Here is a 21,636-nt window from a genome sequence, read left to right as displayed (position 1 = left end):
ACCAATCCTGACTTGACAATGAGTTACAATAAAAGCATTAGACTGAATGGATTCGGGTTTGTTCAGCTAATCTAAAACAAATACAACAAAGAAATGCCTGGATGTGCGTCTCTCTTTCTTAGAAGAAAGCGCACGGTGACATAAGTGAAGAATAAAAGCTTTTATGAACTTCATAATTGAGTCTAATGTGTGTGTGTGTGTTTTGTGGGAAGTTGGGTGTTTGTGCTGGGGACGCATTTACACCACACCTGCACCTCTGGTGTAACAGTTGCATTCAGATGTAAAATGAAAACATGATTAATAGATGTTGAATAAAGTTTAAAGCATTGCTAACTAAGAGACATAAAGTGACAGAATAATCAGTAGGGGACATACACACTCATAAAAATAAAGGCTTTCAAAGAATTTAAAGGCTTTAAAACCATTTCAGGTTCTCCAAAGGTTTCTGAAAGAACATTACTGTTATCTTCAGGGGTCTCCAATGTGCCCGCAAAGAGTCTGTCAGTTAATAATCTCTATTGTAATATTTATTACATATTTTTTATATTAGCTTGGCTTGGTTTACTTATATGTTAACACTTTAAACAATATTGAAACATATCAAAAAATAAAATAAAATATAATCAATGAGTAAAACAAAAGACTATATCAAAAAGTAGCCATCTATATTGTTTTATCCTTTTTGGGTATAGCCCTTGCTCACAAAAAGGTTGGTGACCCCTGCTGTAAAGCATTCTTTCACTATATATAAAAAGTTTGTTCGTGTGGATGTTGATGGTTCTTTATGGAACCGTACAATTATATTTAGAGCCTTAATTATTAAAGGGGACATATCATGAAAATCTGACTTTTTTCATGTTTAAGTGCTATAATTGGGTCCCCAGTGCTTGTATTAACCTAGAAAATGTGAAAAAGATCAAGCCAGTAACTTAGTTTTTGTAAACCATTCTATGCAAGCATGTGAAAATTTGCAAGTTGGCTCCCCTTGTGATGTCAGAAAGGGATAATACCGCCCCTTAATCTGCCCTATCCAACCAAAGCACTGCCATTTAGTGCAGAGATCAGTTCATTTGCATTTGAAGGACACACCCAAAATGGCACATTTTTGCTCATACCTACAAAGTGGTAATGTTAACATGCTATAATAAATTATCTATATGATATTTTGAGCTAAAACATCACATATACTTTGGGGACAACAAATATTTATCTTACATCTTTAAAAAGTTTTTTTAAATGTTGCCTTTAAGATAAGGGGATTCAACCAAACACCGGTTGAGTAACAACAACCCAGCATTGGGTGATTTATAACCCAGCAGTGTGTTCTGTCCAAAACAACCAGCATATCTATTTTTTGTGTGTATACCTGAAAAAGGGACTCAAGTCATAGGAACCAAAATATCATAAACCTGTTGGATTTTTTGACTGCATGGGGCCGTAAGCAACCACATTCAGAAGCAATGGCCTGGGAATCACCCCAAAAAACTTTTATCATTATAAGACTTTCAAAAATGTGTCTTGGGTGTGTATCAAAATTTTACCACCTGTTGGCTTTTAAGAGGAGGTCACAATCTCTTGAGGACTAACAGATTTGAAATAGGGCCACTTCTAAGTTCAATTCTTAGTAATAATTTTACAATGTTAACATTACAATTATTTACAAAAAAAAGATCGAAAACACTTGAACTTCTGAAAAGACTCAATCCTGACATCTTGTGGTCAGTTTTCATAAATATAAAATATTAAATTATGCATTTGGAAAACGAAACCTTAATTTTTCACCCAATTTTATGTTTTTTTTTATGCTTTTTCAGCATCATGGCTATATTTTTATGGCGTGAACTGGTTAACCCACACATAAGCTGAGTAAGTACAATTTGGCACCTCCATCCTTAAGAAAATAACCATATTTTTGAGGAATTGATTACTATTGACGATTTCCTGGAAGTGTTAAATGCATAGGTAACATTCCAAGTAGGGGTTAAAATACATTGGCAACTATGTCATTTTCACTTAACCTTGGTTTTTGCAGCGCAACCATGGTTTTAACTATAGTAAAAAAAATATTCATTTTCATAAGGGCAATTCACCTAAACTGCATGTCTTTGGACTGCAGGAGGAAACCGGAGTACAGTGGCGGTTCTAGACAAATTTCACTAGGGGGGCCAAGGAGGGGCCAGTGTTTTACCAGAGGGGCACATTAAAAAATGGCAAGAAATGATATTTAAAGATTATAGGGGTGGTTACAGGAATTAGTTTAAGCCAGGACTAGGCCTTAGTTAAATTAGGAAATATAACTAGTTAACAAACATGCCTTACTAAAAACATTACTTGTGTGCATTTTGAAGCAAAACAAAGGACACTGATGTATTTTAAGATATGGCATTGCTAGTTTTTTTTAGGTTGGACAGCTCTTACATTTATTTTAGTCTAGGACTAGTCTAATCCCTGTACGGGAAACCACCCCTTAAACTTTTACTTATTTTACTTTACAATCATATACATATTTATTTAATACAAGAGTGAGTGCAGGTGCAAAAGAGGAGCTGGGGTCTCATCAGCTCCCTTGTTCAGTAGTCAGGGCACTGTGGTTAGGTAGTCTACCATTATGCCAAACGTTAGTTACCTAAAAATTCCATGCAACGCAAAAAAACAGTGAGCATTGATGGTCCCTATGTTCCCTTACTGGAAATCACGTGACCTTTTCTAAAGCCCTCCAACCGAAAATCACGCGAGCCTACTCAATAAACTTTATGAAATGCAAACTTTTATAAAGACAAACGTTTTTTTTAGTTTAAATATAAACACACATTGCTAGACAGTTAGGGACCACAATCTACTCAATATTTAAAATAATTTCTTTTAAATTGTAAAGATTTTTTTATGTAACATTAAAAAAATATTCCTCCAATTTTATGCACGTATATGTAAGAACATAATTACAGCGCTTTTTACAATGTGTAAACTTTAAAAAGTTATCGAGATGTTGGTTTTGCCGGTTGTTGATGAGTAACAGCTGTGAATGATCACAACGCGCAGCCACGTCACAGGAGAATAAGTAGTGTCCCAGTGCAGTGTTGCCAGATTGGGCGGGTTCCCGCCCAATTGGGCGGTTTTGAATTTGATTGTGCGGGTAAAAATGGGCTTGGGCGGTTGTGCAAAAATTGGGCTGGTTTGGGATCAGTTGGGCGGGTTTGAAACGTGCATTTTATAGGCTAATTATTTAACAAAAAACCCAAATGTGCATGTATTTCATGACGTTACTAAACACACGCCCACTGCTTTTATGTTGACGCCACGCCGATGATGAGTCCGCGTTTAGCCAATCACAAGTGATAGCAGCCAGCCAGCTCTCTCAGCGGGAAATCAAGATGTTACAGACAGGAGTTGGAGAGTGACCCGGGCCTGAAGCAAATGGATAATGCCTTTTAAATCGGAAAATAACACTACAAATTCTGCAACACGGACTCCGGATTGCAACGTATACGTTGCTTGTCACACATCGGCCGTGTCTCAATGCGAATGCTGCAGCCTCCGGAGGTCGCATTTCTAGGCTCCATATACGTCATCGACTGTCTTGTTTTAGAATATTAACAGTTATAAAGTTGACTTTTATTCTTAGTTAATAGTAAATTGTTGTAATATGCTTATACCTTGCGAATGTAATGGTCAGTTAACTAAAATAAACCAGGCTTGATGACGTATGCACCATGCATACGCGACCTCCGCAGGCTGCAGCTGGAGTGAGAAACGGACATCAATTACACGTGTTTGAGCCATGGATGAATTATCGGAGCATTTCAGGTGAACAGAACCAAATGTTCGGCTGTCATTTAGTCAATTGTGGAACCATGAACTTCAGCCAGACTGTACATAGTTCTGAAAAGTTCAGATGTTCACAGTGTTCTTCAGCTTCCTTGCAAGTTAACGCACAACCAACAGCCTATTATTATTGTTCTGCATTTACTGCTTAAGGTAAGCCTATTTACGATCTCTCTCTCACACACACCTATTTATCAAGAGTAAAGATACATTATAATAATATAAATAGATAAAAAACGTTATTAACGAATTGGGTATTTGAATAATCATAAAACACTTAAATATACGCTGTAAAAGTGCATTGTGCGTGTGGGCGAGGGAGCATAATGTAGCTGTTGTGAACAAGTTATGTCATTTTGCTAGTGTGGTTCTGTTCTAATGTCGCTAGCTATAGTATGTTGCATTAATTGTGTAAGTTAAAATAACTAAATGCTAATCAAATTAAACCAAAATGATGATTTAAATATTTTGGGCGGTTTTTTGTGCGTTTGGGCGGGTTTTGGAACACTTTTGGGCTGGAAACCATCAACTCTATCTGGCAACACTGTCCCAGTGTCAAGTGAGCTAGAGTCCTTACCAGTGCCCGAACCTGCATACACATTCACAACATCGGGAGATTGGGAACAAATTGAGACACTCGCCGAGCAGCACCCGCAGCCAGCAACAGTGCAGTGGTTGGGTGCGTCGCTCTAATTTGCTAGTGTAAAACGTTGCGTCGCATTAGTTCCGCTTTTGGCGCTCGCGTGTAAAATCAAAATAAATTTATACTTTTTTATATGGTCAGCACGGGGTGGCCACAGGGGTGGCCAGTGACATGTCTACAGAGGCACGGGCCACCCTTGGCCTCCGTGTAGAACCGCCACTGCCGGAGTACCTGGAGTAAATCGAAAGTGACACAGGAAGACATGCAAAGTCCACTTACAAATCCCCCGAACTCGAACTAAGGACCTTTTTGCTATGAGGCGACAATGCTGAGCAACTGTTGAACTGAAGTGTCCCTGATGTAATTCATATCCTAGTCTTAATGCAATAATGATCTTTTAGATTTTAAACAAAACACATGTTATCAAAAATATACACTGAATTAGTGCAATACATTAAACACAATGATCAATGTGTATGGACTGGTGGAGTGTTAAAAGATAAAAACAAACACATTCTCAATTGGCTAATTCAAATCTGTATTGAGACTGACACAATTCCACATATACAGTACATTACACTACAAATAAATGTGATTTTGTAATTACAAAAAACAAATAATGCACAATATTTGCATAACAAATGGCAGAGGGGGTCCCACTATAAACACTGCAGTGATAAACATTAACTTCTATATTTTAATGGCACTTAGGGACCACCAAAGACAATTTATGTGATTTCCCTTGCAATTGCTAATGATTATTACGTCATAAAAACATGAAATGTACAAACAGCTAAAATCATTAGTGTGACAGATCTTTACTACAGCAAATTATTAAATAAATATTGTCTGTGGTACCTTGCTGTCTTATATTAATTATATTACAACAAACTAAAAGAAATTAAAACCTTAACATTACCTGGTTAGATTGAGTGTCACCTGAAAAGTGTCTCTTGAATACATAAATATACTATAAACATACATACGCTAAAACACACTATAGTCATGGCTTAAAATGTAAGTCTCTCCTTGTTTAATTCATGCGACAAATAGCACCATTAACTCTTATTAATTAGAGTTAAACATGAACAGGCGTAATCTTGTAATCTAGTCATATAGCTACATGTATAGCTACAGCACAGACTTCATAGGAAGGAAACACATTGTTACTAAATGAAACCATGTATTATATTGATCATTTCTAACAATGTGTATATGAGACATCAGCAGGGATCTATTGAATTTCAGTTAGAGGATTGATTCATTCATTACAAGATATCCATTAAAATAAGAAGTGACCTGGGAATCTGACAACTCATTTATCATTATTTGTTTAAAATTAGTAACACTTTGTAATAATATCGTTCACAGATTGTTAATCAGAAAGACATAAGCACCGAACAAGCGTTAGTTATTTACAATTAATAAAGAACGTTGCTAAAAAATATGTGACCCTACATCAGTCATAAATAGCACATTTGTAGCAATTCACTGTAAAAAAAATCCGTAGAAATCATAATGTTATTGCAGCTGGGTTGCCGGTAATTTACCGTAGATTTAAATTTATGTTATTTATTGGCAACATTTTGTTCAAAGTTAAATAAATTTAAAATATTAACAAGTCTTTATCTTTACAGAATAAAACTATACAATAACAGCCTCATGGAAAGCATTCTGGGAACCAGAAATCATCATCAACCTTTTTCTGTTTTTTGCTTCAGATTTTGTTTCCCAGAATGTTTTGCTTGATGCTGTTTTTTTTAGTTTTAGTCTGGAAAGACAAAGAACTTTGAACAAAATGTTGCCAGGAAATAACATAAATTTAAATCTACGGTAAGTTACCGGCAACCCAGCTGCAATTTCTACGGATTTTTTTTACAATGTAGCTAAAAATACATTGTATGGGTCAAAATTATTCATTTTATTTATGCCAAAAATCATTAGAATATTAAGTAAAGTCATTTCCTAGCATAAATATATACATTTATTTATCATTAGTAATATGTGTACACACAACTTTAAGGCCAATTTTCTCATTATTTTGATTTTTTGCACCCTCAGATTCCAGATTTTCAAATAGTCGTAAATCAGCCAGATTTCAGATGATGTATAAAAATTGACCCTCATGACTGGTTTTGTGGTCCAGGGTCACATATTTAAACTATTTGCAGCAGTGTATGTCTCTAAAAATTGACTTTAATTTTAAAACATTAAATTACAGTAGAAATATACTGTGTTTACTCAATATGAGCAACCCAAGCTCAAAGTGCCAAACTCCTATTTATAAAGTTGGAACGCTGAACGCACGATAACAAAATCATTTGTGTTAAAACATCTACATCTACTGGTCTGAGGGGGATTTTCTAATCACTATTCATATACACAAATTATACTGAGGTCATTCATAACTGTGAATGAGAAAAATATGAATGCTATTTCAAAAGTTAAATAATTAGTCTTAATGGCAAATTAGATAAATGGAAATTAATCACCCGAAACCATTAACCTCCTTTTTAGTTATAAGTAAAGATACAAGGTACAGATATCTTTAAGTGCCAATGTAAAACCATCAATTTTCATTAAAGCAAATTATTTTATCCCTAATCGTGATAAAATATCATAACATAAAAAGGCTTTATGATGACAAGCCACTGAAAATGAAATGGTCATAGTTCATATGATCGATCGAGGAGAGAAACAGTGTTGCTTTAAAAGGCCATGTGAACTCTGACCTCAGTGTTACAGCTTCATACAGACCCGACAGCGGCTGATGAGAGTAGGTTGTATTGTTCTCTGAGGGACCGGTATACTGAGGAGTGAGAATTAAAACAAAGTTACAAATGGGGAGTCAAATCTTATTTGAGAAATACAGCATTTTTTTCTTCTTTGTAAAGTTATATCACCTGAACATTCTGTCGGGGTCGAGCGATGCCAGCCAGTAGCTGTAGGAATCAGGGAAGAAGTTACAGGTGCCACGCCCATGACACTCTATAAACGGAATCCTCCGGAATTCTTCCAAACACGAACCGGGAGAGACCAGCGGCTGCCCGGATCCTTCCGCACCTGCAGCTGTTTGCTATGGAACACAATTTTGGTTATTAAGACGCTCTTTTCCTTTTAATTTATGAAATTAAGGTATAATTCACGGTTGTATAGAGCTTGTAAATAATGTCTGACTCTTACCATTACAAAGGAGTAACCTTGCCACAAAGACCTCCATCCTCCAGGGCACTGTGGGATTTGATTTGTCTGGCTGTGAACTGCTATTACATTACCTGGCGCCTCGCACACTGCACATCTTCAAGAAAAAAATTAATCTTTACTATTCAACTCTTACTATGAACAGCAAAGTTACATTTACATTTATGAATTTGCAGATCCTTTAATCTAAAGTGACTACAGTGCATTACAAAGTATACATTTTTATCAGCATGTACGTTCCCTGGGGATTAAATGCACCTAATGCAACACTCCACCTATAATACTGAGCTAAAGGAACAAACATTTTTCTTCATCGCTGCCTTATAGATTAAAGGATTAGTCCATTTTCTTAAAAAATAATCCAGATAGTTTTCTCACCACCATGTCATCCAAAATGTTGATGTCTTTCTTTGTTCAGTCGAGGAGAAATAATGTTTTTTGAGGAAAACATTCCAGTATTTTTCTCATTTTAATGGACTTCAATGGACCCCAACACTTAACAGTTCCAACGCAGTTTTAAATTGCAGTTTCAAAGAACTCTAAACGATCCCATACGAGGCACAAGGGTCCTATCCAGCGAAACGACTGTCATTCTTGGCAAGAAAAACAAAAAATATGCACTTTTAATCCACAACTTCTCTTCTTCCTCCGGCTGTGTGAAGCGCCAGCGCGACCTTAAGGAATTGCGTAATGACGTCGAAAGGTCACATGTTACATATATGAAACGCACATTTGCAGACCATTTTAAACAATAAACTGACACAAGGACATTAATTTGTATCATTCGACATACAACAACGTCGAAACGGTCCTCTTTATCCACACTGGCAAACACTGGTGTGTAGTTTCGCATACGTCATCCATGACCTCTTGACGTGATGAGGTTTTGCATGAGGTCGCGCTAGCGCATCATACGAATGGAGGAAGACGAGACGTTGTGGTTTAAAAGTGCATATTTTTTATTTTTCTTGCCAAAAAAGACAATCGTTTCGCTAGATAAGAACCTTATGCCTCGTTTGGGATCGTTTGAAACTGCAATTTTAAACTACATCAAAACTGTTAAGTGTTGGGGCCCATCAAAATGAAAAAATACTAGAATGTTTTCCTCAAAAAACATAATTTCTTCTCGAGTGAACAAAGAAAGACATCAACATTTTGGATGACATGGTGGTGAGTAAATTATCTGGATTTTTTTATAAAATGGACTAATCCTTTAATATATTTTCACTTACTACAGCTCATGCTTACATAACAACAGGCATAAACAAAATCTGACTGGCAAAATGTGTTTACCTGCTGATGTACTGTTCCAGTACCTCACCAGAGATCAGATCTGTCTCGCTTGATGCCGGTTTGTCTGTAGACAGCCAATAGGAGTAATCGTTTCGAGAGGCGTAGCGGCAGGTGTCGTCGGGATTACACACCACGAAAGGCATGGTGGAAAATCTTTGCATACAGCTTCCAAGAGTTCCTACACAAACACACACACATTATTATGTGCTTCTGTCTGTCTATCGTATAATTTTTGATAATTTTATTCCACTGCAAGTCTGCTGCTATTGTATGTTAGTCTGTTTTCTTACCTAGGTCTTGCCCATGTCCACGGTTATTGCCGTTGATGAAGAGTAGCGAATATCCTTCATACAGAAGTCTCGATCCACTGGGGCAGGTTGGCACAGTTATCTTTTGACTATGCTTGGTAAAAAGGATTGAATCCGTTTGGGCATCCAGTAGTGGCCCAGGTGGTCCAAGCGCACCCTTACGACCCACTTCACCTGACAAACCACGATCACCTAAAGGAGCAGACAAGTTTTGTATGTGGGGAACCAAATCAAATTTAAGTTTTCCCTTTCCACTTCACACACTTGAGCTCCTTCTCATGAAAATCATTAATTATTTAACGACTTTTGATTTATTAAGAGGCAGGACTTCTATATTGAGTGTTGTGGTATTCATCATTCATAGTAACAGAACTGTGGTGACTTGTTTTTATCTGTAATATTTGATAATGTCCCTTTACTTGCCTTGCTTTCCTAGTGGACCCATGTCTCCTCTCGGGCCAGGGACTCCAGAGCCTCCAGGAGCTCCAGCTGGACCCATGGCTCCTTTCCGCCCTTGGGTTCCTGAAAGGATTTAGATCAGATTAATAAAACATCACCGGATACCAAATTTTCTGATTTTCTGTGTTCATATGCATGTCATACCTTGTGGACCTGGTCCTCCTGGAGGTCCAGGTTCTCCTTGTCTCCCCTTTTCACCAACTACTCCGGGAAAACCAGGGTCTCCTGGGGTAGTGATGACCTCGGCCACAACATCACAACCTTTGGGCCCTAAATAATTACAATGAGGAAGATGTAACTGTATATGCAAATTGAATGTGACGCAGTTAGCTTGTTTTTCACGCATTTCTTAAATGACGTGAAATCTGCTCTGTGAGTATTCACTGCAAAAGATGACTTTCTTACTTAGTATTTATGTCTTGTTTTCAGTAAAAATATCTAAAAATTCCTAAATTAAAGGTGCAATTTGTAAGATATTTGCAGTAAAATGTCCAAAAACCACTAGGCCAGTGTTATATATTTTGTCCAGCTGATTACTATCAATATCTGTAATGTTTTCAACTACTTGTAAATCGTGAGAAAATTTCCATTCAAACCATTGTTACGGGGCAGTGCAGTCTCCTGTCAATGACGTAAATATCCATGTGACCCTTTGTCACCGCCTTTACTGACGTAAACCACATGATAACAGTGGTCGAGTTCGAAAAAATAAAATGGCGGTCAAGGAAGCGACTGGAGCACAAATTTAGTGAAAATAAACGTATATTTTCACTTTTTACACATTTTAATTGCATTTCTAGCGAGAAATTAGTATTGTAGTTTTCAAATATGTGATTAGTTATCACAAAGGCGCTCTATGTTTATATTTCAAACACGCTGCCTTTGAAGTCCGTCGGAAAGCCTTTCTCTGAGCTGCCTTCATGCCTCCGAAGTCATTTCCTCATGAGGCAGCGAGGCAACAAGTCCTCACAGTCCTCACTGCCTTGAGTTTTCGGACGCAGCCAGTGTCGTGGACAAATGCGGAACTATGCGATAGCGCCTGTCAGGCTACACGCTTGCTTATGGACTTATGGATAACTCTTTACCGTCTGCCGCTTGTTGTGTCAGCTCCTGTAAGCGTACGGTCCAACCAAACGACCCAAGAAGAGTTTGGAACAAAACGAGGGAGGATCAATTTGGTGTTGCATTATCTGGATAGAGAGAGCTTCACGACAACATTTAACTAGACCGAGATTCTGATCCTGCTTGTGTTTTACGCGATGGGTGAGTTGTTTTGATTCGTAACCCTTCAAAAAACGTATGCTATTATATTGATCACAACATTAGTGTGTAGATTGTAATCAGCGCGTCTTCTCGTGGATGATATGCAGATCAAAAGGTATTGTACAGCAATAAAAATTGTCATTTTAAGACACTTCACAATAAGATTTGTACTGTCAATACATTATGTGAAAAATAATTGTAGATTGTAAGTTGAAAACTTAATTCTGTGCTTTGTTTACCATCGAATTTGGACTAATACTGTAATATATATGGCTAACAATTTCATTTTGAACATCACATATAAACTTACATAATGAAATAAACGATGTCATCAAACGCAATTTATAAGACTTGATTACCTTATCCATTAACGTGATTTCTCGTTCTCATATGATTGATGGCCATCAGCGGTTGAGTTAAAGACTACAAATCCCATAATTCCACGCTGCTTCAGAGCGTCAGTAAACAACATCATTGTTTTTGTTTGATCTGGCGCCATCTAGCAGCACATAAATACAAATTGTATCTTTAAGATTCATTTTCTTGATGAGCAAAACGACCCAAGAAAATAAGTCTAGTTTTAGACCAAAAATATCAAATTTAAGTGATTTTGTGCATAAAACAAGCAAAAAATCTGCCAATGGGGTAAGCAATTATTTCTTGAATTTTCTTTGAATTTAGTTTAAGAAAAAATTTCAAGATTCTTTTCCTTACACCATTGGCAGATTTTTTTGCTTGTTTTATGCACAAAATCACTTAAATTTGATATTTTTGGTCTAAAAACTAGACTTATTTTTTGGGGTCGTTTTGCTTATGAAGAAAAAGCATCTTAATTTAAGAATTTTTAGATATTTCTACTGAAAACAAGACAAAAATACCAAGTAAAAAAGTCAACTTTTAGCAACCTTGCATTGCAGACATCTTCAGTGTCACAGCTTTTCAAATACAATTTAGTCAAAATGCTAGTTTTATGAAATATCAATGGTATACAAAATATCACCTTCACGTCCAGGAGGTCCTTTATGACCTTTTAGTCCTGGAGCGCCATTAGGACCAAAATTTCCTTTCTGCCCTGTAAGACAAGCACATAATATTCACCCATTCACATAATGACACATTTTTTTTCACAAAAGTTACATCTATTTAAGATTCTTTACCAACTGGCCCCATGAAACCCATAGGCCCATAGTCTCCTTTGGCACCCCTGCGTCCAGGATCTCCATCTCTACCCTGAAAACATTCACATTGATCTCAGGTCTTCTTATGTCAAACTCAAAACGCAATAACAGTTTACAGTTTTTCTTGGTTGCTTAAACACATTTCTTGAAACTATGCCTCATATTCTCAAAACAGTAAACACGATATCATACCGCTTCACACAATTCTCCAAACATACTATTTTCAGGTCAAAATGAAGCTCTACACTCAAAACCATTCACTCTTACTGAAAAACCAACATCTTTCCCTCAGACATCACACACAAGCTTTCAAAAACACACACACTACAACATAGTCTTACACACTGGTGCAATAAATTCAAAACAATATATCCAAAACTGGTAAGTTGCTTGTGGTTCTCCCGTTTAAAAACCTTTTCATATGACCAAATAAGACACAATCAATGTATGCATTAGCAAATTTGTATTCATTTATGTGCTACACAGCACAACTGTAAAAATAAATAAATAAAAATATTCAGCCTCAACATCCCGTCTTTGTTCTGGGTCAGGCCAGAGAATCTCGTCCACATCACAGATTATATTGGTTCTAGCCAAACAGCGAAGGTAAAATCATCTTACATGATCCACCCCTGGCATTCATCTACTGATATGTCTATCTGTATGGAAGGCAATTTGATGCATTTCTTTATTCCAGTAGAATAGTCCAACAGTGTATGTGCACTAAAGTTACTGTATAGAGCAGTCTTACTGTAAGTACATCTATCTGTTTCCCTCCCTGAAGACTCTCAAGATGGAGGCAACAGTGAAGCGACTCAAATTAGGCTTTACTCATTGCTCAGCCTCCCTCAAAGTCATACCATGGACAAGGACATGGTCAGCTAGAGTGGCTCGAATTTCATCTGAGACTGCTTGTCACCTTGCCCTTCGTCTCCCTCCTCCTCTTTCCCTACGTCCTCCTCCTCTTCCTCCTCCTTCACCATGTCCTCTTCCTCCTATTTCACCACGTCCTCCTCCTCTTCCTACTCCTTCACCATGACCTCCTCCTTTCCCTCCTCCTTTCCCTCCTCCTTTCCCTCCTCCTCCCCCTCCTCCTCTCCCTCCTCCTCTCCCTCCTCCTCTCCCTCCTCCTCTTCCTCCTCCTCTTCCTCCTCCTCTTCCTCCTCCTCTTCCTCCTCCTCTTCCTTCTCCTCAACCTATTCCTTCATTTAGTTAGTTAGTTAGTTAGTTTATGGTTCTGCACAAGTTTTCTCTGTGGATTCATTGTTCCAAAGCTCAGCAAACTGATTCAGGCCCTTTTATCTATCTATTAAAGCATCTGATTGATGTGTGTTCAATTTTGACTCTTAGTGTTTTCACCTTGGTTATTGTTTGCTAATTGAGCCCAAGCTGTGCTAACTTGAGTGAGGAGTATTGAATGCTAGTGCTTTCCATATGAACACATGGTGTAAGCACTGAGAAATGTAGGAATTTGTGTGTAGAGTTTTGCAGTAAAGGGCGATTTATAGTCGTGCGTAGGTTCTACGCCGTAGCTACGACGTAGGCTATCCGTAGCCTGTGCGTAGCTCTGCGTAGTCTGACGTGCACCTCGCAAAAATGTTAACAGCGCGTTAGATCTACGCGAACCGCAAGCGTTGTGATTGGTCCACCAGAACCCCTCCCGTCAGGTAAAAAAACTGCGTCATAGGTATTTCTGTTTGTGACTGTGAAAACAAAGATGAGCCAAGTTGAAGAGTGATTTAACTCAAACTGCATCAAAAGTCGTTGTTTATTTACTTCCATCATTGCTGGTCTTCTCAAATTATACACAACAAGTTGCTGTTTCTTCTTTCTTTGTGGGTTAACTGCTAGGCTTCTTTTCTTTCACGTTTGTGCTGCTACTGTGGTTACACGCGTGGATACTGCCTACCAGCGGCCACGCGTGTGCTTGCACGTCCACGCGGACGACGACGCAAAAGTATAAATGAAAACCGATGCGGAACCTACGCCGTCGCTGCTACGCCGTAGGACCAACGCACGACTATAACGAGCCTTTAACAGTTAACCAAATTTGACTCATGTGTTAAAACAGGGGAGTAGGGTTTATAGTGTTTAAAATGATTGTGCTTCTTGAAAAATGGCGTTATGGTTTTGAAATTTTAGTTCAAAAGCCTGGTTATAGTGTTTTAGCAATCGAGAAAAACTGTAATCAACAAGCGTACAGTAACAAGGAAAAGTCTTTCTTTATTGATTCTTCATGGCTATATTCATGGCGAGAACGGGTTAATCCATACACAAGTTGATCCACACAAGATGGGAGATGGGCAATTTGGTATCTCCCTAATTCACCTAACTTGCATGAAACCAGAGTACACGGAGTAAACCCACGCTTACACAGGGAGAATCCAGACCTAGCCGGGGCTTGAACCGGGGACCTTCTTGCTGTGAGGCAACACTGAGCCACTGTGCCGCCCCTAAGTTTCTCTAAAAACTTACATGGTGATGTCATATACTTTGAGATCTATTAACCATTTTGCTCTAGTTAACCAGTGTGTGCTTTGTCTTCTTGCATTGTGTCCACTTACTGGTTCACCTGGAACACCTTGTTCACCGATATTCCCAGGCCCTCCTACAAGTCCCAGTGGTCCAACAATGCCTTTATCTCCCTTCAGGCCTGGACCTGGGTTACCAGGAGGGCCACGTGGACCCGGTAGGCCTACATTGGAATATACATAAGATCAACAGAGAATATATGTGATGGGTTTTAAAAATTCAAGACACAAATAAAATGACTAATCACCTTGAAGGCCAGATTGTCCTAAGGGTCCTCGCTCCCCTTTTGGACCATCAGCGCAGATTCCAGGTGCACCTTTACATCCACGTGGTCCAGATACTCCAGGTGGACCAGGAGGACCGATGTCTCCAGGTGGCCCGTAGGGTCCTGGTGGCCCACATGGTCCTTGGGGTCCAGGATTGCCTTTAGAACCTAAAATGATACATATACATACAGTACTATAACAGCGTAGTTACGTGGTGAAGATCTCTATGTGAAAGTGTTAGACTTACCTTTCTCACCCTTGATACCAGGTGGACCAGGAATCCCATTTATTGTTGCTATAAAAGAAAACGAGGATTGTTTAATTGGAATTAATTGGAATATGTATGCGAGTATGTTTGCGTGTGAGATCTTACGGCCTCTGTCTCCTTTTGTTCCAGCTGGCCCAGGAATACCGTCCCTGCCTTGTTCTCCGCGGGGTCCTGGAAGTCCAGGATTCCCAGCCGAACCAGGACCACCTTGAGAATGACATACAAACGGTACTTACACGTCTGCATGTAAGGTCATATCATGAATCAATTCTTTATAAATCTCAGATTTTATAAGAAACATACATACTTTTTCTGGTTTTACATTAATAAACATTCAAAAAGCCAGATCATACCTGGTGCACCACTGGGCCCTGGATATCCAGCTGGACCTGAAAGCCCATCTAAACCCTTTTCACCAGGAGGTCCTAAGGGTCCTTATAATTAAATAGAGAAAGACAAACATTAAGAGGATGGAACTCTATTTAAATGAAGAGATAAAAACGCACATTTAAAAATATATCAATTATTTGAGGATTCAAGTATAATAAATAACCAAATGAATACCTGGACCTCCTGGTACTCCAGCTTCTCCTCTGTCCCCAGGACGCCCTGCTGGACCCGGTGGACCTTGATTCCCAGATATACCCTTTTCACCTTTATCACCTGCATCCCCCGGACGTCCAGGCTCACCCTGAAGAATCAGAGAGAGGAGAGTTGCAAGCAATTGTGCTATATCTGTGTGGTTTCCTTACTGCCAAATTATTTTGTCCAATAAATTATATTTTAATGGTTTAATGAAGCTAACATGAGTAGGCATAAAAAGCAATTGGCAAATTAGAAACTAAATTATGTGAATTAATACCTTTGGACCAGGTGATCCTGGAGGCCCTGGTCCAGGCAGGCTGGGTTCACCTTTCAGCCCCTTTGGTCCGTTTTGGCCCTGGTTCCCAGGAGTCCCGGACCCCCCACGAACTCCAGGTGATCCTTTGTTGCCCTTTACACCTGCAGCGAAAAAATACTAAAATTGTTTAAAGAAATCATTTTAAAAAGCAGCATTGCTGATAGAAAGGAGTTTAAATTCGTACATACACGAGTGTGTTTAAACCATAGACTGTAAAAAATATGGACCTAGTGTCCATGACGTCACCCATAGGTTTGTGAAGAGCTTTTTTGAAACTTAAAGTAGGCGGTGCCTGCTGTCGGCATTTTGGCCGTGCGTCACTGCGCATCACTCGCGGATAACCAAAAATGGGTAAAGAGGCGGGACGTGGGTTTGCAGAACTTTAAGGCTTAATATAATTTAAACAGATGAGTTTCCAAAACAATTCACCCCCCTCACAGTTGTACATTGGGGTCTATGAGAAATGACTCCCTTTAGGAGCCAGTCGACGAATTGCTGTTTAAGTCAATTCCGTATTGGCTTCATCAGAGAGATCAGAAGGTTGCTCCTACCTGGAAATCCCACAATTCCTGGATCCCCAATGCAGCCCTCAAAACCTGGATTTCCAGGACTGCCTCTCAAACCAGGGTCACCCGGAGGACCTTAAAAAGATGGTGTACACTTATGCACTGTGTTGTAATATAGACAGCAAGTGTTTAAAGCAGTGTTTCTGGAGTCAGACACCTTTACCTGGTGGGCCAGGATTTCCAGGAAGTCCATTCTTCCCAAAATTACCATAATTGCCCGGAATTCCCTTGTCTCCTTTAGAACCAGGAAAACCAGTAAGACCTAAAACACACAGTATGATATATTTTACATCATTGATGACATTTACTACCATTTATGACAGAACGTCTTTGCAGAGTTTGATTGCTTTTCATTGTTGTACAGTAGGGGGGCGCTGTTCCTTATCTTCTGAAAGAGCACAGAATTTCTGAACCCACAAATGTAAAGATCTGCGTAAACCAAAAGGTAGTTGTTTAAGCACGGTTAACCTAACATCACTAACAGACATTTAATGGCACAGGAATTAAAACTGTCTAATTTTACCAAATAAAATCATGAGCCCACAAAGAGGTATACAACTTTGCATGCTGTGGGTGTTGACTCGATCTACTCTATGTCTTGGTCATCATTCTGAATATGATTTGGATTAAGTCTTTAAAGGGATAATACAGCCAAATATCAAAAGTATGGGTAATTTTTATACTTTGCTGGAGTATCGCTTTAAACTAAAAAATGTGATTCTCAGCTTTATGTTCAAAGTGTTTTTATGAAACAAAAGGTTTTGAAGACTCAACAACAGACCATAGGCTGTAAAAAAAAACTTGCGGGTTGAGTTAGCACCGTAGCACAAGACAACAGCTTGTTTTAAAGTGGAAGCCAGAGACTGAAATATTACCTGGTAGGCCAGGGTCACCAGGATCCCCTTGAGCGACAATGCTTGATGGTTGTCCTTTGGGACCAATGGCTCCTCTGTCTCCTAATTCTCCGGATTTTCCTCTATTACCTGGCACTCCGTTGCTACCCATGAAACCTGATGAGGGATCACTTTTATTATCATAGTTAAAAGAAAATAAAAATGGTCCATGTATTTTTTTTGTATGTTTGTTTTTAAGTGTTTCACATGTATACATTCGGCAGACATGTTTATCTAAAGCAACTTACTTTTTCTCAGTATGTGAGTTTCTGGGTTCAAAAACCATGACCCTTGCACTGCTAACCAAATGTTATACACACCGAGCTACAGTAAAGTGTTTAATTAAACCTTTAGATCCAGGGGGCCCAGGTTGTCCACGGTTTCCAGTTGCTCCAGGTGAACCAATGCTTCCAGGAATTCCAGAATTTCCCCGTGTACCTGAAACACAACAAAGCGGTATGAAAGCAAGTACTATGATGCACAAGTATGCAAGTATTGTATGCTATTCTTGAGTATTTAGGAACACAGAGTACCTGGGAAACCTGCTAAGCCATCTCGACCTCTGAAACCTTTTGGTCCCTGTTGGCCGTTGGAACCTGTCTCTCCATTTTTCCCAGGTATGCCAGCGATACCCGTTGGACCGGGTAAACCTTGCCCAGGTGATCCGGTTTCACCCTGTGGCCCCTTCGGGCCCCTCAGCCCTGAAAACAAGTTATTACATTTGTCATACAGGTGTTGGTCATAATATTAGAATATCATCAAAAAGTTGGTCCAATATCGAAGACCACTGGTGCCACACTTTAATCAGCTAATTAACTGAAAACTGCTGACTTGACCGTTGTCCAAAAGATGACCATTGACACCTTGCACAAGGAGGGCAAGACACAAAAGGTCATTGCAAAGAGGCTGGCTGTTCACAGAGCTTTGTGTCCAAGCACATTAATAGAGAGGCGAAGGGAAGGAAAAGATGTGGTAGAAAAAAGTGTACAAGCAAAAGGGATAACTGCACCCTGGAGAGGATTGTCAAACAAAACCTATTCAAAAATGTGGGTGAGATTCTGAAAGAGTGAACTGCAGCTGGAGTCAGTGTTTCAAGAACCACTAAGCACAGACGTATGCAAGACATGGGTTTCAGTTGTTGCACAAGGCACTCTTGAACAACAGACAGCGTCAGAAGACAAAAAAGACTAGACTGCTGCTGAGTGGTCCAAAGTTATGTTCTCTGATGAAAGTAAATTTTGCATTTCCTTTGAAAATCAGTGCCCCAGATCTGGAGGAAGAGAGGAGAGGCACACAAGCCACGTTGAGGTCCAGTGTAAATTTTCGACAGTCAGTGATGGTTTGGGGTGCCATGTCATCTGCTGGTGTTGGTCCACTGTGTTTTCTGAGGTCCAAGGTCAACGCAGCTGTATACCAGGAAGTTTAAGAGCACTTCATGCTTCCTGCTGCTGACAAACTTTATGGAGATGCAGATTTCATTTTCCAACAGGACTTGACACCTGCACACAGTGCCAAAGCTACCAGTACCTGGTTTAAGGACCATGGTATCCCTGTACTTAATTGGCCAGCAAACTCGCCTGACCTTAACCCCATAGAAAATCTATGGGATATTGTGAAGAGGAAGATGCGATATGCCAGACCCAACAATGCAGAAGGTCTAAAGGCCACTATCAGAGCAACCTGGGCTCTCATAACACCTGAGCAGTGCCATAAACTGATGGACTCCATGCCACGCCGCATTGCTGCATTAATTCAGGCAAAAGGAGCCCCAACTAAGTATTGAGTGCTGTACATGCTCATACTTTTCAAGTTCATACTTTTCAATTGGTTCAAATTGTTTTTTTAAGATTTCAAAAAATCCTTTGTATGGGTCTTAAGTAATATTCAAATTTTCTGAGAAACTGAATTTGGGATTTTCCTTAGTTGTCAGTTATAATGATCAAAATTAAAATAAATAAACATTTGAAATATATCATTCTGTGTGACATGAATGAATATAATATACAAGTTTCACTTTTTGAATGGAATTAGTTAAATAAATCAACCTTTTGATGATATTTTAATTATATGAACAGCACCTGTGTACAGTATGTCATAAAGTCTTGACAATTTGCTCATACTTAAATGGAAAAATGTAGAAATAAATATGAACACTTTGGTGGTAAAGGGTATAAAAAGTTAAATGGCTTGAATTTATTCCTACATTTCCATGCATCCGTTTATTAATCTGGTAATAATAAGTATAATCTCTGTATTTGTAAATTTCTTGATTTATTTCTACATTTAATAATGTATTTCTTTATTAAATTATTTACTTATTTCTTCAGTCATTTATATATTATAACATTTAATAATTTTTTGTTTATTCTTATATTTATTTGTGCATTTTTACTTATTATTATTTATTTATTTTTACAATTAGTTAAATATTTTTACATTTAAAAAACAGTTTTTTTATTATTCCTTTATTTCTACATTTAATAGTTTTTTTCAAAATTTATTTATACACAAGTTGTTTTACATCCTCCATCATTTAGGAGAGTGACGTAACAAATATGAAATTTCCAACCTGGGGGTCCATCTACTCCGTTGGATCCTGGAGGCCCTTGGTCACCTTTGGCCCCTGGAGAGCAGCATCCTGGAACACCGTCGACTCCAGGCGCACCATCCAAACCCCGCTGACCTGACAACAATGTGAAGCGAAGTGGTTGGAGGTTTATGTGTATTTGTACATGAGAGACATACATTATTAATAAAAATACATCCATTTTAAAGGGTTGTGCTTGTGTGATAAGGTGTGTGTTGGCATATAAGCCACCAACCAGGGTCTCCTGGTGGCCCGTCCCTTCCTCCTTGACCTGGACATCCACGTGATCCAGGTGCACCAAAGGCTCCCGTTTCCCCAAGGTTTCCTTCATCTCCTGGCATCCCCTGCCGACCCACGGACCCTGGAGTGCCGAATGTTTTATCCCCCTAAAGATATCATTTAAGTTCATTGTCTTTCAAAAAAGTGGCGCTCTACTTTTTTCAGCGAAACTACATTAGTTTACAAATATTAAATAAAAAAAGTAGAAAAGATATTCCTTCTTTGACTTTGTTCATTCATTTAGTTAATTTCACTCTAGCAAGTGTCTAGCTTAAATCACAAATCTGAGTTTTCACATATATGCCCCCCTGATCACCGACCTTTAGGCCTGGAAGTCCTGGTGGTCCTGGGGGGCCAGGACGCCCTACACTTCCAATAGCAGGTGGACCTGACATCCCTTTCAAACCTTTATCACCTGAAACAATAAGATAAATTGAGATAAGAGAGAGGGACCACCCTATGACGAGACCCATTCAACATTAAATTGTGCTGTAAAAACCAAGTTAGGGGGCAAACCCATAACCTGCTGTACCTTTAGGACCAGGACCTCCAGGAGATCCTGGTATTGACAGTCCTTTATCCCCTTTAACCCCAGTTTTTCCAGGGAATCCAGGAACCCCAATATAGCCTTTAATGCCTATAACAAACACACATATGAACAAAAATGTTTCAAATTCTATATCCAGATCTCAGTCTAGTTGTTCATCCGCTCAGTCTCTTGTCTGCTTACCTGGAAGTCCTGGTTGACCAGTTGGACCATGACGGCCGGGCTCTCCTGGGTCTCCACGGATCATTTCTACTGATCCAGAAGATCCTTTCTCACCTGTGGGATGTGACTATAATTCATGAGTCCATATTTTTTCTTTACACCACTATCGGTATGGTATTTGTTCCTATTTGCATCCAAACTTTCTTAGTGAACTTCAAAATCCGGCTGTCTTTATTTAAACATGGCTCACTTTATGGTATTTTAATTTATACCTGGTTCTCCTGGATTTCCAGGTCGGCCGACTGGACCCAAACTCCCTTTTGCTCCGGGTGGCCCTGGTTGGCCAACACCCATTGCCCCCTGGATGCCCATTGGACCTGTGCGACCAGGCTCTCCATTAAGTCCCGGGTCTCCACGGTTTCCTTTAAGGCCTGGAGGACCCTGGAAGAACAAAATTCAAAATCAACT

At 39.0% G+C, this 21,636-nt stretch overlaps 1 protein-coding gene across 2 annotated transcripts in view; it reads right to left on the bottom strand.

Annotated features, from left to right (window-relative positions):
- Nucleotides 1-6,315: 6,315 nt before the first annotated feature.
- The window catches only part of col4a3 (collagen, type IV, alpha 3), a 38,472-nt gene continuing 23,151 nt past the window's right edge, over nt 6,316-21,636 (bottom strand). For both annotated transcript variants that reach the window (XM_073863550.1, XM_073863551.1), the window contains exons 26-52: nt 21,441-21,609; nt 21,190-21,282; nt 20,992-21,096; nt 20,780-20,874; nt 20,416-20,566; nt 20,163-20,276; nt 18,127-18,294; nt 17,942-18,031; nt 17,576-17,710; nt 16,864-16,962; nt 16,686-16,775; nt 16,096-16,235; nt 15,798-15,924; nt 15,587-15,667; nt 15,339-15,440; nt 15,213-15,260; nt 14,947-15,132; nt 14,732-14,862; nt 12,147-12,219; nt 11,990-12,061; nt 9,871-9,996; nt 9,691-9,789; nt 9,250-9,459; nt 8,960-9,137; nt 7,649-7,763; nt 7,369-7,541; nt 6,316-7,274 (exon numbers count right to left, since the gene is read on the bottom strand). In XM_073863550.1, the coding sequence (XP_073719651.1) occupies nt 7,205-7,274; nt 7,369-7,541; nt 7,649-7,763; nt 8,960-9,137; nt 9,250-9,459; nt 9,691-9,789; nt 9,871-9,996; nt 11,990-12,061; nt 12,147-12,219; nt 14,732-14,862; nt 14,947-15,132; nt 15,213-15,260; nt 15,339-15,440; nt 15,587-15,667; nt 15,798-15,924; nt 16,096-16,235; nt 16,686-16,775; nt 16,864-16,962; nt 17,576-17,710; nt 17,942-18,031; nt 18,127-18,294; nt 20,163-20,276; nt 20,416-20,566; nt 20,780-20,874; nt 20,992-21,096; nt 21,190-21,282; nt 21,441-21,609 (3,240 nt within the window). In that variant the 3' untranslated portion in view covers nt 6,316-7,204. The remainder of the gene's footprint in view (nt 7,275-7,368; nt 7,542-7,648; nt 7,764-8,959; nt 9,138-9,249; nt 9,460-9,690; nt 9,790-9,870; nt 9,997-11,989; nt 12,062-12,146; nt 12,220-14,731; nt 14,863-14,946; nt 15,133-15,212; nt 15,261-15,338; nt 15,441-15,586; nt 15,668-15,797; nt 15,925-16,095; nt 16,236-16,685; nt 16,776-16,863; nt 16,963-17,575; nt 17,711-17,941; nt 18,032-18,126; nt 18,295-20,162; nt 20,277-20,415; nt 20,567-20,779; nt 20,875-20,991; nt 21,097-21,189; nt 21,283-21,440; nt 21,610-21,636) is intronic.

This window comes from Misgurnus anguillicaudatus, chromosome 24 (genome assembly GCF_027580225.2).
Source record: "Misgurnus anguillicaudatus chromosome 24, ASM2758022v2, whole genome shotgun sequence".
Lineage (NCBI taxonomy): Eukaryota > Metazoa > Chordata > Actinopteri > Cypriniformes > Cobitidae > Misgurnus > Misgurnus anguillicaudatus.
Note: the sequence above shows the minus strand (reverse complement) of the source record. Positions and strands in the feature narration are given on the sequence as shown.